The sequence below is a fragment of the Balaenoptera physalus genome (genome assembly GCF_965194825.1).
Source record: "Balaenoptera physalus genome assembly, chromosome: 9".
Classification (NCBI taxonomy): domain Eukaryota; kingdom Metazoa; phylum Chordata; class Mammalia; order Artiodactyla; family Balaenopteridae; genus Balaenoptera; species Balaenoptera physalus.
The window spans coordinates 90288218-90303141 of NC_138888.1; the positions used below are offsets into that span (position 1 = coordinate 90288218).

The 14924-nt window shown below is 37.2% G+C and overlaps 2 protein-coding genes across 16 annotated transcripts in view; one reads left to right on the forward strand and one right to left on the reverse strand.

Moving 5' to 3' along the window:
- The window catches only part of PGM3 (phosphoglucomutase 3), a 27966-nt gene extending 24839 nt beyond the window's left edge, over window positions 1–3127 (forward strand). Inside the window, exons 13-15 of one of the 4 annotated variants that reach the window (XR_014267178.1) lie at window positions 2–83; window positions 551–732; window positions 1291–3127. Coding sequence is in view for 3 of the 4 variants with exons in the window: in XM_082474220.1 (XP_082330346.1) it covers window positions 2–83; window positions 551–597 (129 nt within the window). In the remaining variant the exon portion in view is untranslated. The other 3 variants (XM_082474220.1, XM_082474221.1, XM_082474222.1) reach the window with 3 other exon arrangements.
- Window positions 1095–14924, reverse strand: part of DOP1A (DOP1 leucine zipper like protein A) — a 113168-nt gene continuing 99338 nt past the window's right edge. For 5 of the 12 annotated variants that reach the window (XM_082474054.1, XM_082474050.1, XM_082474052.1 and 2 more), the window contains 13 exons: window positions 14283–14349; window positions 13985–14129; window positions 13729–13808; window positions 12769–12878; window positions 12360–12509; window positions 12154–12215; window positions 10501–10653; window positions 9237–9373; window positions 8296–8351; window positions 7208–7372; window positions 4181–4310; window positions 3303–3362; window positions 1095–1503 (listed from right to left, as the gene is read on the reverse strand). In XM_082474054.1, coding sequence (XP_082330180.1) covers window positions 1198–1503; window positions 3303–3362; window positions 4181–4310; window positions 7208–7372; window positions 8296–8351; window positions 9237–9373; window positions 10501–10653; window positions 12154–12215; window positions 12360–12509; window positions 12769–12878; window positions 13729–13808; window positions 13985–14129; window positions 14283–14349 — 1621 coding nt within the window. In that variant the 3' untranslated portion in view covers window positions 1095–1197. Of the gene's footprint in view, window positions 1504–3302; window positions 3363–4180; window positions 4311–7207; window positions 7373–8295; window positions 8352–9236; window positions 9374–10500; window positions 10654–12153; window positions 12216–12359; window positions 12510–12768; window positions 12879–13728; window positions 13809–13984; window positions 14130–14282; window positions 14350–14924 lie in introns of those variants that run through there. The other 7 variants (XM_082474049.1, XM_082474055.1, XM_082474053.1 and 4 more) reach the window with 4 other exon arrangements.

The window sequence follows — 14924 nt, forward strand, 5'->3', positions numbered from 1 at the left end:
GGAAAATGCGGACAGCCTTGCATATGAAGTGAGCTTGGCAGTATTTCAGCTGGCTGGAGGGATTGGAGAAAGACCTCAACCAGGTTTCTGAGGACAATTTTTATATTTTTAGAAACTAGATTTTTAAAAACTTTTTACAGGATAATAGTACTGCCATTATTGTGACAGGTTCAAACACATTTATAATCATAAATGTTTAGACTGCACCTTACTGGATTATTTCTAGATCTGATTATTCATTCTTTAGAAATAGGTAAGCTCTTATACTTGTTAAATTTAGTTTTTTTAAAAAACTGAAATTTACCTCTAATATCAGTCACACTAATGTAAAATACTGGAGCTTAAGTATATGATTCAGTCATTAACTTTATAATATATGCAAGGAAAAATTCATGAAGGCTGCTAGAAAATTAAACTTTTATTTATTACCAATTCCTTTTGATGTCTTTTCCGTCGTCGTTACCTCAGTCGTTTTGCAGTACTAATATTCGCCATTGTTAATACAAATGAGGAGGTTGGAGAAGACTTAATATAACCAATTTTTTCACAGCAGAGTCTCCAGAACAATTCTTAGATGACTTACCTCTCTTCAGTTAACATCACCAGGAATTCAGAGTTGTGACTCTGCAGGCTGAACACACCTCTACTCCGTACCGAGGTTGAGATGCTCGTGCTACACTTACAGGGATGTGTGGCCCAGGCTTCAGTTACTCTTTACTCCTCTTAGTGAAGGTATGTGGGAGAAACGAGTTGTAATACATTACCGAGCCTCTGACAGAGAAGTGACGCCTTTCTGATACTAGAATGTGGGTTAATAAGGGAAAGAAAAAAAATCCTCAACCAATCTAAATTAAACCAAGCCTGAAACCAACAGAAAAAAATGTGCAGTGTGTATTTGGCAGGTTTAAGACAACTCAGGACAGGAAAACAATGGACCATAATGGACTATTTATGTATATATAGATCTCTCTTAGGCACCATAATCAATACGCGCCCATAATATTTAAGCTTGATTCAGGCCACAGTCAGACATTCGTTCTTATTTACAAATATTTAAATTAAATACAACCTGAAATGTGTTTCGTTACATACAAAAAAAAAAAAAACAAGAAAAAGAAAAGAAACTATACAACTCAGAGCAATGTTTGTTTGAAATAATTACATTTACATTTAAACTAAATGGAACCACTATGTTGCTCAAGTTTTTATCACCCCTTCCAGAAAATCTTTTTCTACCATCTCTTCTATTTTTTGCCTGGCTTTGCTGGAAAATGGTTTGTGGTTTTCCAGCTTCATGTCCTTGTTGGGGAAGGCGTTTGAGTAGAGGACGGGGCTCCCTGAGTGTCCTGCGCATCGACTGGTGACTTTGCTGTTGAAGACTTGGCTGAGCACGTTGAAGAACGGCAGGAGCTGCTCAAGGCTGCGCACCGTGCAGATGGTGAGCAGCAAGTGCCCCGGCTCCCAGCCCAGCGCTCTCCCTGAGTTGTCCTCCTCCGGATTTTTCTGCAGAAAACAAAAAGGCGATTGTTACCAACAGACGATGCAGTATGTGAGAAAACTTAAAAGAATATAAGCATCAGCAAACAGAGTTAAGAAATGAATACAAATGATGACATTAAGTCTCCATTCCAGACTTGCTAAAACGTTTGCTTCTGACTGAGGCCTTCTGGTGCCAATTATTAATTGTACATTGAGGGTCTAACACTGTAGTAATATTTTCCAACTTGAATGCACAAGTAAGCTTAGTTATTAGCTGAATTAGTTTTGCATAGGGACTGTCAAATCCAAAAGTTCATGTTGTGCTTTGCATATACTCAAAAAGCTCCCAGATTTCTGGATCCCCACTAGTGTACCTGAGGACTAGGTCAAAATGACTGAAGAAGGGACAGAGAGTCTTATACATTTCACTACTAGTAAGTCAGTCAATTACCTTGTGGCCAAATGGCTTAAACCTGCCACAGACAGCAGCAGTCCACAGTGAATCATTACTGTCAGCACAGAGAAAGGAAAGGAACTCCCAGGAGAGACCCTGCCATGCGCTTCTGTGTTGTGCTAAACCACATGGGAGCGAAGCTGGACCTGGAGCCAGAAGAACGCCGGGGTCAGGGCCCTGGCTCTGCCGCTTGCTTATTACTGTGGGTGTCCTGGGCAAGTACAGCACAGTTCCTCACTTACAAGATGGGGCGATGAAGAGAATGTATGTGAAAACTCTTGTCAACTGCATAAACACAATTTACGTACTTCAAGTAGCTAGTTTGAGAAGCCAGCTAAACTGTACACACACAGTTGTAGACATCAGTCTATCTAGAGAAAGTTCTGAGAGAACTGAAGATGTGTGAACTGGGGCAGAATCATAGATATGAAAACACACTGAGTATAGATAATGAAAACAAACAAAGAACTAGATAGAAAAAACTATCAAGTGGGACTTAGGAAGCAGAATTATTGTCTGTCATATTTGTTGACAAATGGAGTTTGCCTTCTAAGATGAGATGTTGCTGAGAAACTTACATTGTTTACTTAATATTTTAATATCACTAGTTTCCTAGTGGAGAAAACAGATGCAAAATCCAGCTTATTTTCTTGTGTGTGCTTATAAAGTTCGCTTATTTTAAAATAAAATCCTGCTTTAAATCTATTTTCCTTTCTCAAAAGTCTACAGGAGCAAACAAGAAAAAAAGATCATCTAGTTCTTTATCTATAGCCAAATTTGAAAAAAAAAAAAAGAAAAAGAAAAAAACAGCCATTAGTTTATTTCTTAGTACGAAACCACTTTCCTTTTTCTCACCTAATAACACTGGCTTTAATGACAGTCCAGGACTGATGCCCACACCACCTTCAGTCCCCTGAGTCAAAGTGCAATTCAACAGTCATTAAAGGGTCTACAGAAATGAATTTACTCTGAAGGGAAACGAGTAATATGCTTGAACCCTCTACATAGCTGATTTTCAAATGTAAGGAAACTATGATGTAACCTTTTGTTTAAATTCTTGTCAAGATGTACCTTTAAGAGGACTTTTTTTTGCTAAGCTCTTGACCAAGAACAGTGCACTGGTTTTAGTGTTTCTGCTTTTCTTAATCAGAACTACACCACCTCCTCAATAATAAAATTAACAAGTCAAACATGTTTCCGTATGAACTATTCCTCCTTTCACTGCAACAGTCTACACTTGAAGAAAGACTTCCTTCCTGTTTACCTCTCTTGTCCTGTTGAAATCCACACCTGGGTTTGTGTCTCAAGATTTGGTCCAGAGGTGGCAACTTTTGCTGCCATACCACAAGCATCAAAAAGCCACCCTCACCTGATGCTTGGCCATCTCCAGTCCCTCCAAAATCACTGTCTTAAAGTCCTCCTCCTTGTCCTGTGGAAGGAAAGAGGAGAACTCATAGCCTTTGCTCCAGTGAAAAGTGGGCTTGGCCATGAAGACCTTGTTTAAGGTGTTTTGGATGGGAAAATGCTTTCCAATCGAAACATTTTTTATTCTGTGGGACAAGTGTTGTGCAAAAAGACTGTCATGTTTATCCCTTAGATAAGGGAGGAGTTTTATAAAAACTCTCATTACTAATGAAATGCAGGGATGACAAAGTACATGTGCCTGTAATCACATTGCTTCTGGATTTGTTGTCATGATTATTTTTTCCGACCCTGCAATATCAACGTGAAAGTACCCAAGTGCTCTCCTAAACTCTGGACTCAACTTCCATCTTTCATCTCTTCTTTTACTTATTAGTCCCTAAAGAAACAACTTGATTTTAAATCAAGTTCCGCATGTCCTTCAAGGACAACCTCCTTTTAAATCACTGTCCTCCATTCCATCTCTGTAGTGTGTGGAATGTGGTTTAGGAGCTGCTGCCTGAATAGGGGACCCCAGAAGACTGGAAAATTTCTGAGCACTCAAAGCACATACTACAAACTAGGGCTCGCAAAACAACCCAGATCGTCCCCAAATTGTACAATTTATTTTTGAAATTTTCTGAATGCAAGGAAAAGATGACAAAAGGTTTGTAACAAAGGCCTACTGGTGAACGTAAGAAACTCACTACTATTTTCTTGGGTAAAGATCTGTAATTACTTAGCCTGATACACAGTGGAAGATGCACATAGATACGATATAAGTATATTTTACACATTTTATCTTCTTACACTTAACAAAAACAAATTTAAAAAAGAACGCAATACCTTTGCCCTTTTCCGAAGAAGTTTTGCAAGTCGTACTACATAAGGTTTAAATTCTCGTTGATGTATGCCCTGCCTTCTCACTTCCAAACCGGAATCATCTGAAGCTTCTGGAATAAAGGCCCATCGGTACCTACGTATAGAAGAATGATACCAATATCGGTAAGATGCACGCTGTGCCATCTAAGACAAGGCCACATAAATCCAGTAGACACATCATGACCCCACCACTTGTACAGATTCACATACCAGCTGTGCCACTTGTAGCCCTGTCACCTTGGGCATGTTTCTTAACCTGAGCCTTTATCAGTAAATAAAGACACTATTAACTACCTCATAGAGTTGAAATGAGTACATGAACATTTGTAATGAACAAATGAAATTTGGAAAGTACTCAACACCATTTTTTTCATGAGCACAACACAAGTAACTTGACAAATGTTTCCGTGCTCATTCATTACTATATAGATAAAAATCTCCAACATATACTTGGCCAGATGTTCCCTAACTACACACTAAGGGGGCAAAGAACTGAAAGGATTTAAGAAAGATTTAAGTAGGACTTCTTTCATGCTTCTATTGTATTTTTATTTTAAATTTTGTCTTTAGTAAGTAAAATTAATATCTATGGAAAAAATTCAAACAGTATAAAAGGGCGTACCAAAGAAAGGCAGTCTCCTTCCCACCACAGGCTCCACCAATATTGCCAGTTTTGTATATATCCATCCAGAGTTTATGCATAAAAGAGCACATAGCCACACAAGCAATCCCCTCCTCTTTTAATAAATAAAATGATTGCTGCTTATTTTAATTACACATCTTGGAGATAAGATCATACAAAACAGCATCCTTTTTAACAGTTACATAGTACTGCAGTGTTGGAAGGTACTGATTCAACCAGTCTCCTAGATTGTCCAATTTCTTACTATTACAAATAGTGCCATAATGGATACGCTTGTGTAACTGCTGCCTTTTATGCATGTCTGAGAGGACAGTGATTGGAGAAATCCTTGGATACAGCAGAATTACTGGCCTAAAGAGAATCTGTATTTTGAATTTTGGTAAATATAAAACTCTCTGAAGAAAAATTAGACAATATCAATGTACTCTTCCAACAAGAGTAAGAATGTCTCTATTATTAAGGGTAAAAGGAAGTACACTTTTAGATCTTTACCATTCTGATAGTTATTAGTAACTTTAATTGGAATTTCTCTTATGAGTATGACTGAGCACCTTTTCCTGTGTTTTACAAGCCATTCCTTTTCTCTGAACTATTTGTTAACCCTGTCATTGGCCCATTTTTCTATTGTGTTATCCATTTTTACATATTAAGCAAGTTAGACTTGGTCATATACATTGTAAATATCTTTTCCCAACTCAATGCTGCCTTTTAATCTTTATGGTATTGTTTAGTCACACAGAGACTAAAAATTGTATGTAACTAAATTATGAAATATTTTAAACTTTTGAAAAAAAATCATGCTTAGAAAGATACTACCCTTTCAAGATTATTAAATTCTCCATGTTATCTTTTATTACCTTACAGATTTTTTGAAAAAAGACAGTAGTTAAAAGAAAAAAACTGTAGTTGATATTACAGCATTTTTCTCTCTTTTCTATAACTATATCTTGACAAGTAAAGAGGACTAACTCATTTTGGTTCTCATCACAGAAGCTGAAAGGTCACTGCTGTGAGCATAATATTCTTCCTAGAGCATGAAGACTACAGTTTCTGTTACCTCTGTGAACATAAGCATCCTAGTTAATTTTGGCCACTTTCCTACAGTTCTGCTTAGTATTCTTTTCTGAACTTCTTCAGGAGTAACATCAGTTTAACAGACACCCAACCACTGAAATTCATTAAGAAGTGGATATATATGGTTTTCAAATGGAAAAAAAAATTAAAGGAACTGGAATTAATGTAAAAAAATTTCTAGTTCTTACCATTAGATTTAATGAAAAGTAAGCTTGTGCAACAGAAATTTTTAGAGATTTAAGTATATCCAAACATAGAAAAAAGATTCTGGTATCTTACTCTTTATCCTATTAATATTCCGTTCCAGAAGAAGAATATAACACAATTTTATATATTATATAAATACATATTTGATCATGTGGATAAATTCTCAAATTAGCTACATAGTGATAAAGCAATCTTATATAGTTTGCCTATTATTTTAAAATTTTAAAAATGAAAAATCATAAGTAAATATTTTTGAGCACTTAAGAACAAGGCATTTAACTTACATTAATTTTCTCCCTATTCCCCTCTGCCATTTCTAGTTCAACTCACTATCATCTGAAAGAAGAGCCTCCTTGTTTCCAGTCTTGCCCACCTCCCATCCTTTCTCCTAACTGCACAGCCAAAGTAAAATTTCTGAAATACAAGACTGATAACATCACTTCATTCCTTAAAATTCATGCTTCAGCAGCTTCCCACTGTCCTTAGTTCAAGTCCAAGTTCTCAAATATAGCTTGTAAGTCCTTATGTAACTCGGGCCCTTTCCAGCCTCATATCTCAACATGCTGCTCCAGCAATACTGACCTTTCAACACTGCAGACACACCAGGGCCATCCAACCTCTAGGTCTTCACCCCCGCCTCCCCCAACCATCACCCCACCTCCTCAGTGTAAAACTCCCCCCAGGCCTGCTCTGACCCCTAGAGCCCGGAGGGGTCTCCGCTGTGTGGCCTCACAGCATCCTGCACAGCTGCTCTCAGAACACCCATGGTGTGTTTAACGGCGTGTCTCCTACACTGGACTTGAAGCTCTTAAGTCATGTAACCCCCTGCCTCACGTGTGCTGCCTACTCAACTTGTTGACTGAATGGTCTGTCAGTCTTAATATACCCACGACGACCATTTCCGATACCTTCCAATAACTGTTGCCTTACCATCCTCCTGCCAAAACAATTACATTTTAATAAAAATTATGAATACTTCAACTTACACAAAAACTTTATCTTAGATGTCACCAACCAAAGCAAATGCATTTCAAAAATATCCATTTAATATCCTTACTTTTACTTACATCTGAAACTGAGGAAGATTTTCGGAGGGCAATGCCAGAGCCAAATCCAAGAATTTGCAAGCAGAAAGATAGAGGTTTAACCACCGCTGGCTGTTATATGAAGTAGAAAAGCCATTACCTCCTGTGTAGGTCGTCTCCAGACCAGCCACAGAGGGGCCTGAAGTCCTATAAGCAGGAGACGGTGCTGTCAGCAGTTGGACCCACTTACTAACAGGTATAATTCCTGGAAAATCTCAAAATGCCAGCTAATATTTTTCATAATCATTCTGATAAATGTACCAGTAAATTGCTAAGCAAGTTCATGACTAAGTTAATATTACTGTTCTCAAATCAAAAATTAATTTTTCTTCTTTAAATTTTAAGAATGTAAAAATAGTAGAGAATAACTTGTTATACTCGAGAAGTATAAAAATACAAGCTGTTAAACCAAGAGGCCTCCCTACTACTCAGTGTCCTTCTGCAAGGATGGTGGGAGGGAAACTTTCTATAATCATCAACACAGTTATTAGTATAGGGGACTCTCTTTTATAAACCTAGGATTAAAGAAGAGTAAAATATATTCAAGACACACAGTGTTAAAGGAACTTTTTAATTTATAAACTTATTTGTACAAAAATTCCTAAATAAAAATAAATTATATTTAGTCACATATTAATAAACTGCTTCTGCTAAAAAAACCCCCAAATTTTAGTACATTAAATTGAGATCATCCTGGAAGATATGGACATTTGTATACCTTAGCTACAGGTTACCTGCCATAATAGGTTTTACTGAATGTTTCAGGAAAAAGATCTGACCTACTAAAACCAATACTGCTCACATAGCTGAAACAGTATTGCTTTGCTTTAAACTAAATTTGTGTCTAGAGGCCAAAGACACATGTTGATAGTTTAATTCAGTCTAAAATACCTAAGGAATACATGAAACTGTATTATATCCAAATATGATCAATTGGATAATAACGGACTAAATACATAAAGTGTTCAGATAAAATAGTGTCTATACCCTCCTAGTTGTAAAGTAACATTCTGGATGATTTTAGGACACTACACACTGACAAGACTAAATCAAAATGAATTACATATTACCGTGAAATGTCTTCATCAGCAGTGAGTTCCTGCTCCATCAGTAAAAATACCTGTACCTGAAGACCATGGAAAAAGTGTCAAATGTTTATATAATCCTTCTTTCAAGTTATCTTTAGGCTATATTTTTATTAATCCAAATATAGATTTTATGATACAACTTTAGGATCTTTAAATTATACTTAGTTTCTAAAAGTAAAACTGAAAATTCAGCACAGAGCCTTGCTACTAATTTGGCAGAGGTGAGATGAAAGCATGGTCTTATCTGGTGATATGGAACAGAGATACAGTTATTAAAAAAGGAAAAATATTAAAGCCAATTTCTTTGTGGGGAAGTTATAACGCTGGGTTTTCGGAGTTACAGATTCCTGTCCCTTTCCTTTCTCATCTCTTTCCCCAGCTCCCCACGTTGTTCAGATGAGGGCGACAGGGTATGGTTTGGGAGGGGAATGGACTGTTGTAGTGGGACTCAGGAAGGTTTTATTGTTTGGGGGGTTTTACAAAATCTTGTCAGAGTCTCTCTGAAGCAGCTTACCTGGGTAAGTGCTGCACTTCAAGAGTGACACATGGCCTATGTCAGGCCACCTAAATCTAGCTAAACCATCTCTAATCACTCTCAAGGTGCTGCAAAAGGCAGGAACCAGGCCTGGCAGCCAGGACAAAGTTAAAACTTTGGTGTAGTTGAGAATGAACTAAACCAGATCAGAAGAGGTCATGATTCGCAAGGAGCTAATAATTGCTAATGTTGCATATTTCAAAGTTTAAGCTGTATGGAGACAGAATCTGACTTGTTTGCTATTTTCATCTGTACAAATTTTCAGTAACAGGCTTAACTAGAGTTCAGTTCTCTTCCAAGATTAGTTTTTATCCAGTAAGCATGTTGATGCTTGTCACATTGTTTTATAATTTAGATTTATTACCTAATTGAATTAAAATTAACTCACAAGTTCTGTGATCATGGTAGGCCAGAGTGAGGTAAGATGTTGTGGAGACATTCTTAAAAGTAACACTCTGAAGAACAGGAACACTTGAGAGTGAAGAGTTGGCACCTGGGGCAAACGGAGACTCTCAACCAATCTCTCTGAAAGAAATACAGTATATTTTCAATATCAAAATAGAATCATTTTCATATAAACTTTTCTATATAATCTAGTTCAGTACTTCTCAAACTATCTATGATGATCAAATTTTTAAATAATTTCCAGTCTGTTGCAGATCGATACTTTCATAAAATATAATAAAAATGAATTACTAGAAAAAAATCAAATTAAAAAAAGATAAATAAAATACAACGCCATGTTCTTATTGCTAGATTTAACAGATTCTATCACACTGCTATAAAGGCTTAAAATGCTTACTCTACATTTCTGAACTTATCATGGATGGAATAACAGACTGATACTGGTCCATGGACCACACTTTGAGTAGCACCGATCTAGTCGACTTTAAAAAAAAAAATCACAGGACAAATAGTGTGCATGTTGCACACTGGACATTAGGTATAAAGGGTTAGAAAAGGAGGAGTCACTTATCTTCTGAGAGAGAGAAATCATCTCAGTAAAGAGATGACAACTGTCATCCCCAACCCCGTCCCCGCACGGCCTGCTGAGGCTGGCTGCTGTACAAGCACACTGACTCAGCAGCAAACAATACTGCCTGGGGCAAGTTCACTCCCATCATGGAGCCATTTGGTGGCACAGGGCGATGACTGCCCTGATACCCTTCAGGACACAGAGAGCCACCAAACCCATTTGATGAAGGTTATCAAAAACCTTACACAACCCCCTACCCTGGCCCCAAACTCTAGATCTCCACCTACTTCTAGCTAAAATAGAGGCTACGCCTCTATTTCAGACCCCTCCTTTAAAGGTGTATAACCTCTCATCCACAACAAAAAAACCCACTAATATGCCTGTCTGCAGTAAAACAGTCTTACACCTCATTCTCAAACATGAATTCCTAGGAAATTTGACCCAAACAATAAAATGGAGACCATGTTTAGGCAAGTCCTATAAACTCAGTGTTTGATTTCTTTTACATAGTGGTGATGATAATTTTTGTCGTTTCAATAGAACAAATTTCGAATTCAACAACATTCTCCATCTACCAACACTTCGTATATTTCACCCCAACTTACAACTTATGGAAGGTAATTTCTAAGGAACCAAAATATTTGGAAAATAGAGAAAATAGTTTTCCACTATTTACCTTGTATATCTGGAAGATATTTCTGATACTGGTCAATTTCACTGCTAAAAATAGCAAATGCTAATCTTTTCAGAAGCATGGCTCTCTGCTCTAGCTCCACATCACGGTTTGCAAAGAGATTAAGTGAACTGCTTTGAGCCACAGCTACACGAGCTGGAAGAAAAAAAAAAACAAGTGAGAGAGGCTGTGATATAGTCATCAGGCGATTTGAAAAAAGATGATTCTGCTTTTTGTTTTTAAGAATGTCTAGACCCTATGACATCCGGGAGAGAGGACCTGAGGGTAGAGGACCTGGGGCTCCTCTCCGAGGCAGAAGGACTGGCAAACAGATCTAGCATATACAAGCCAAAGACCAAGGGGTGGGAATTGCAATGTGGAGAGAGAAAAAAATTTAGAGCTGTAGGTTTCAGAAGGTAAAAATCACTAACAATGCCATTTTATAAAACCCTTTATTATTTTAGGCCATCTGCCAAAATCCTTCTCATTGCTTTAAAAATTTCTGGCCTGGCCAGGCCTAGTCTACCTAGCTCTCCTTCCTCACGTCTTGTACTCACCCCCATTCCCTCTTCTGCAGGCACACTGTCTTGCTTGCTCTTCCTTGAATTCACCGAGCTTGTTCCTACCCTGAGACCTTTATTATTTTTGTCCCTTATTCCCAGAATACTCTGTCCCTAGGCCTTCTCATGGTTGGTTTCTTTAGTTTCACATCAAATATGAGCTCTTGAGCTGTTATTTAAAATCTATCGCATCACCCTATTTCCTTCACAACTTCTTACCTACTGTCAAATAATCTTATCTATTGGATTAAGATGAGCATAATGTGTGGCCCATTTTGGTCTTTTAATAAATAACTGTTAAATAGATGAATCTGAACCTTAAAACAAACCTGTGAAGACTAGAGAGAATACGCTGTCCCTTTTCCGGAGGGGGAAACTGCAGCTTGGGTTAAGAACTGACAAGAAATTCTACAGATTCATCCAACTTCACTGCTATTTAAGGTCATTAGTTTAATAACTTTCAAACTTTAAAAAAACCAAGAAAACCTTTTTTTTCCAGATTAGATACTATGAGGAAGCCTAATATATAAGCTAGTAAGATGGGAGAAGAAGTGGGGTGGGGAGCGATTCTGGCCTTCCTGGCCCCTCTCTTTCTTCCTTCCGAGAAGATAAACACAGCCCCAGGACTCTTTTTTGGCTGAGCCATGCAGCGTGTGGGATCTTAGTTCCCCGACCAGGGATTGAACTTGTGCCCCCTGCAGCGGAAGCTCGGAATCTTAACCACTGGACCGCCAGGGAAGTCCCCAGAGCCCCAGGATTTAGAGGGAGTTGTTTGCTAGGTTTGTTCCTATTGCCTGCCTTTCTCAGCCTCCCTACCTGTCAGTCCTTCATTCGTTCAATGATTACTTACTGAGTGCCATGTTCTACGTTATGTGCTGAGGAAACAGTCTGGAGACAAATTTGACATGGCCAAATAGTTTTACTTATTTTTATCAACTATGTTGTCCTTTTTAAGTTTTAACATTATGTTCCTATCGGGTACTAAGTATAACTTGACAAAGAGCTAATTCAACAGTTTATAGAAAAGAGCAAAGTAAATACGAATGGATCCTGCATAGGAAAGACACTGCTTAGGTTGTCACCCCACAATACTCACTCATCAAATCTCTGAATGTCGTCTTATCATGTGTCATCAGATTGTCCATAATTGCTCTCCAACTGGAAGAGACAAGGATTATGATATGTAAATAAGATTTTGTTGTTGTTTATTATTATTAAAAAAGTGTTCTACTTTGCAGATGGTAGTTTTCAACAGACTTTGTGAGGTGCATTATCATGTTGAATAGAAGCAAGACGACTTACTGATTAACACAAGAGGCATCCATCTGAAAGAAGGTGGGATCCATAAAGAGGTCAAAGGCTTCTTTTTTCCAGGCTCTCCGTGTGTACTGATACCCACTAAGGCTGCTAAGCAGCTGGACGCAGGCGCGATAACTAGGGGCATTATGTGCACTAGGAGGAAGGAAGACCACTTTAACCTGTATATTATAACTTTAATCATCATATTACGTTATACCTCAGTGTTCACATTTACCTAAAGCACTGATGGGAAATAGAAAGCACTATAAGAGAAATAATTTTTTTTATCACTGTAATTCAAGGTAAAAATAAAGTCATTTTGTGGTAATTCCAAAAATGGCAATAAAGGAACATAATTTATTTTTAACAGAGTATGAGTTAACTAACACATCTAGTTAAATAATAATCGTACCTGTGATTTCGGAGGTAGGGCACAACATAATGCATAATATTTACAAGTAAAGGAATAACCCGTTCTTTTTCATCACTGTAGAAAACCATATCCAAAAGATGAGCCAAAACCTAAAAAAACGTAAGAAATGAAATGGAACGTATAATCTGAGAGCTGAAACTGACAGCACTTAGAGGTGGTTTTCAGTCTGTAAGAAAACCTAGAATACCTTAAAATTAGAAAAACCTGAAATCAAATCTCCCTAAGCCATTTTTACATGAATGGTTTCTGCCACAATTTGCGTTTTTTTCCATTATAACTATAGGATATAAATATGGGCAAATTACTATTTCTAACCAAGACAGGGAAGAAGAGAAAAAGAGAGGTTAAGAACCTTCCAATGTGACAGTGAGTAAACAACAAATTTAAGACTAGAAACTCAGTATTCTCTTTCCCTGACTAGGTTACGAGGTGGCTTGGGAAAAATCCAACCACATGAATTGAGCTGCAACTCTGTCAATTTGGTCTTAGTCATACTGTTCTAATCTCTGTGAGGCTCAGTACCCACATCTGTAAAGGGGAAACAAAAATGACCTGATAACAGGGTATAAAAAAGAGCATGTCAGAGAATGTATATAAAAATGTTTGGTAAACTGTAAATACTTTGTAGTGGCAAGCATCATTATACCACCTCCACCCTTCCCTACCATACTGTGATACAAAAGCACTTACCATTTTTAAAAAGTACACTTTTAAAAAACAGTGCATGGTGGGGAGCAATATCTAAAGTTATTATCACTAATATTTAACAAACTACTAATCTGAATACAAAGTCAAAACTTTATTTTATATAGTGATTTCTTGAAGTACAAAACAGTTTTTCAAATTAAAATCTTCTCTGTAAGAATTACTTGCTAATATTTAATTGTGAAACTGTTTACTTGAAAGTTCATGTGAAAAAACCCGATGATGTTTGTTTACCTCAGAGAGTAATGTCAATGCATGGACACTATATACAGAAGGAGTTATGTTTGAGGTTTCCATTGCAGGTGATAACATATCTAATAAGCAAGAGAAAAGACAGGTAAAGATATGGTTAGGTTTTTTTCCCACTGAAAAAAGCTACCTGCTAAACACAAGAAAAGAGACGATTTGACTGTACCTACAGTGCTGACTGCAATAAATTCTCAGTGAATAGATGCCTACCAATATAAACTTAAATGTCTGAGATCAATACCTTCAACATCAGATTCCAAATTGGTTCCATCTACCATTATTTTGGGAGAAGGTTTAACTTCAAGATTTCGCCGCAGCCATGTTGTCTGTTCCAAAGAAGAACCAGCGATTGCACCGATCGCATCCACTATTTTATGAGTCACATCCTGAAGAAACAAGGATAACCCATGATATCTATGTATGTACACAGGCTCACACACAAAACTTCACAGATGATCTTATCTGACTTCCCCATTTTAGACCTGAGGTACTGAGAAACACAGAGTTTGGGCAACAGCTCTCAATTCAGAATGACTCACCTGGAGGTCTCTTTGGTCTTTTTTATTTTCCAAACTAGGGTTTTTCATAATAAACTCATTCAAAACCCTAAAAGGACCAAAGAAAAAAACAAACAGGAAATATCAGTGTAAAGAAAGTGATGCAATCTAATTTTTCACAGTGAGCAAGTGGTTTTGTGGCCTGAATTTCTATTTTATATGTGTAATGAATGTATGTATATATGGATATCCTATGACTCAGGTGAAGTGCATAAACATATGCATGAAAGACCTGTACAAGGATGTTTATAACAGCATTATCTGTAAAATCCAAAACAGGAAAGAACCCAAATGTCCAGCAACAGAAGAGATAAACTGTGGCATGTTCATACAATGAAACACTAAACAGCAATGCAAAGGAATAAATTATAGCTACATGAAATTACGTGGATAAATTTTATAAACATATGTTGTGTGAAAGAAGTAGACACAAAATAAAATATATATAATTATTATTCAAAACAAGACAATTTATCTGTGTTGTTAGAAGTCAGAACAGTGGTTATCTTGGGGCAAAGGGAAAGGACAGTAATTGGGAGGGGACCTGAGGGGACATATGATGTCTTATTTCTTAATTTAGGTTTGTGGTTGAACAGTTGGTATGTTCACTTCATAATAACTTGT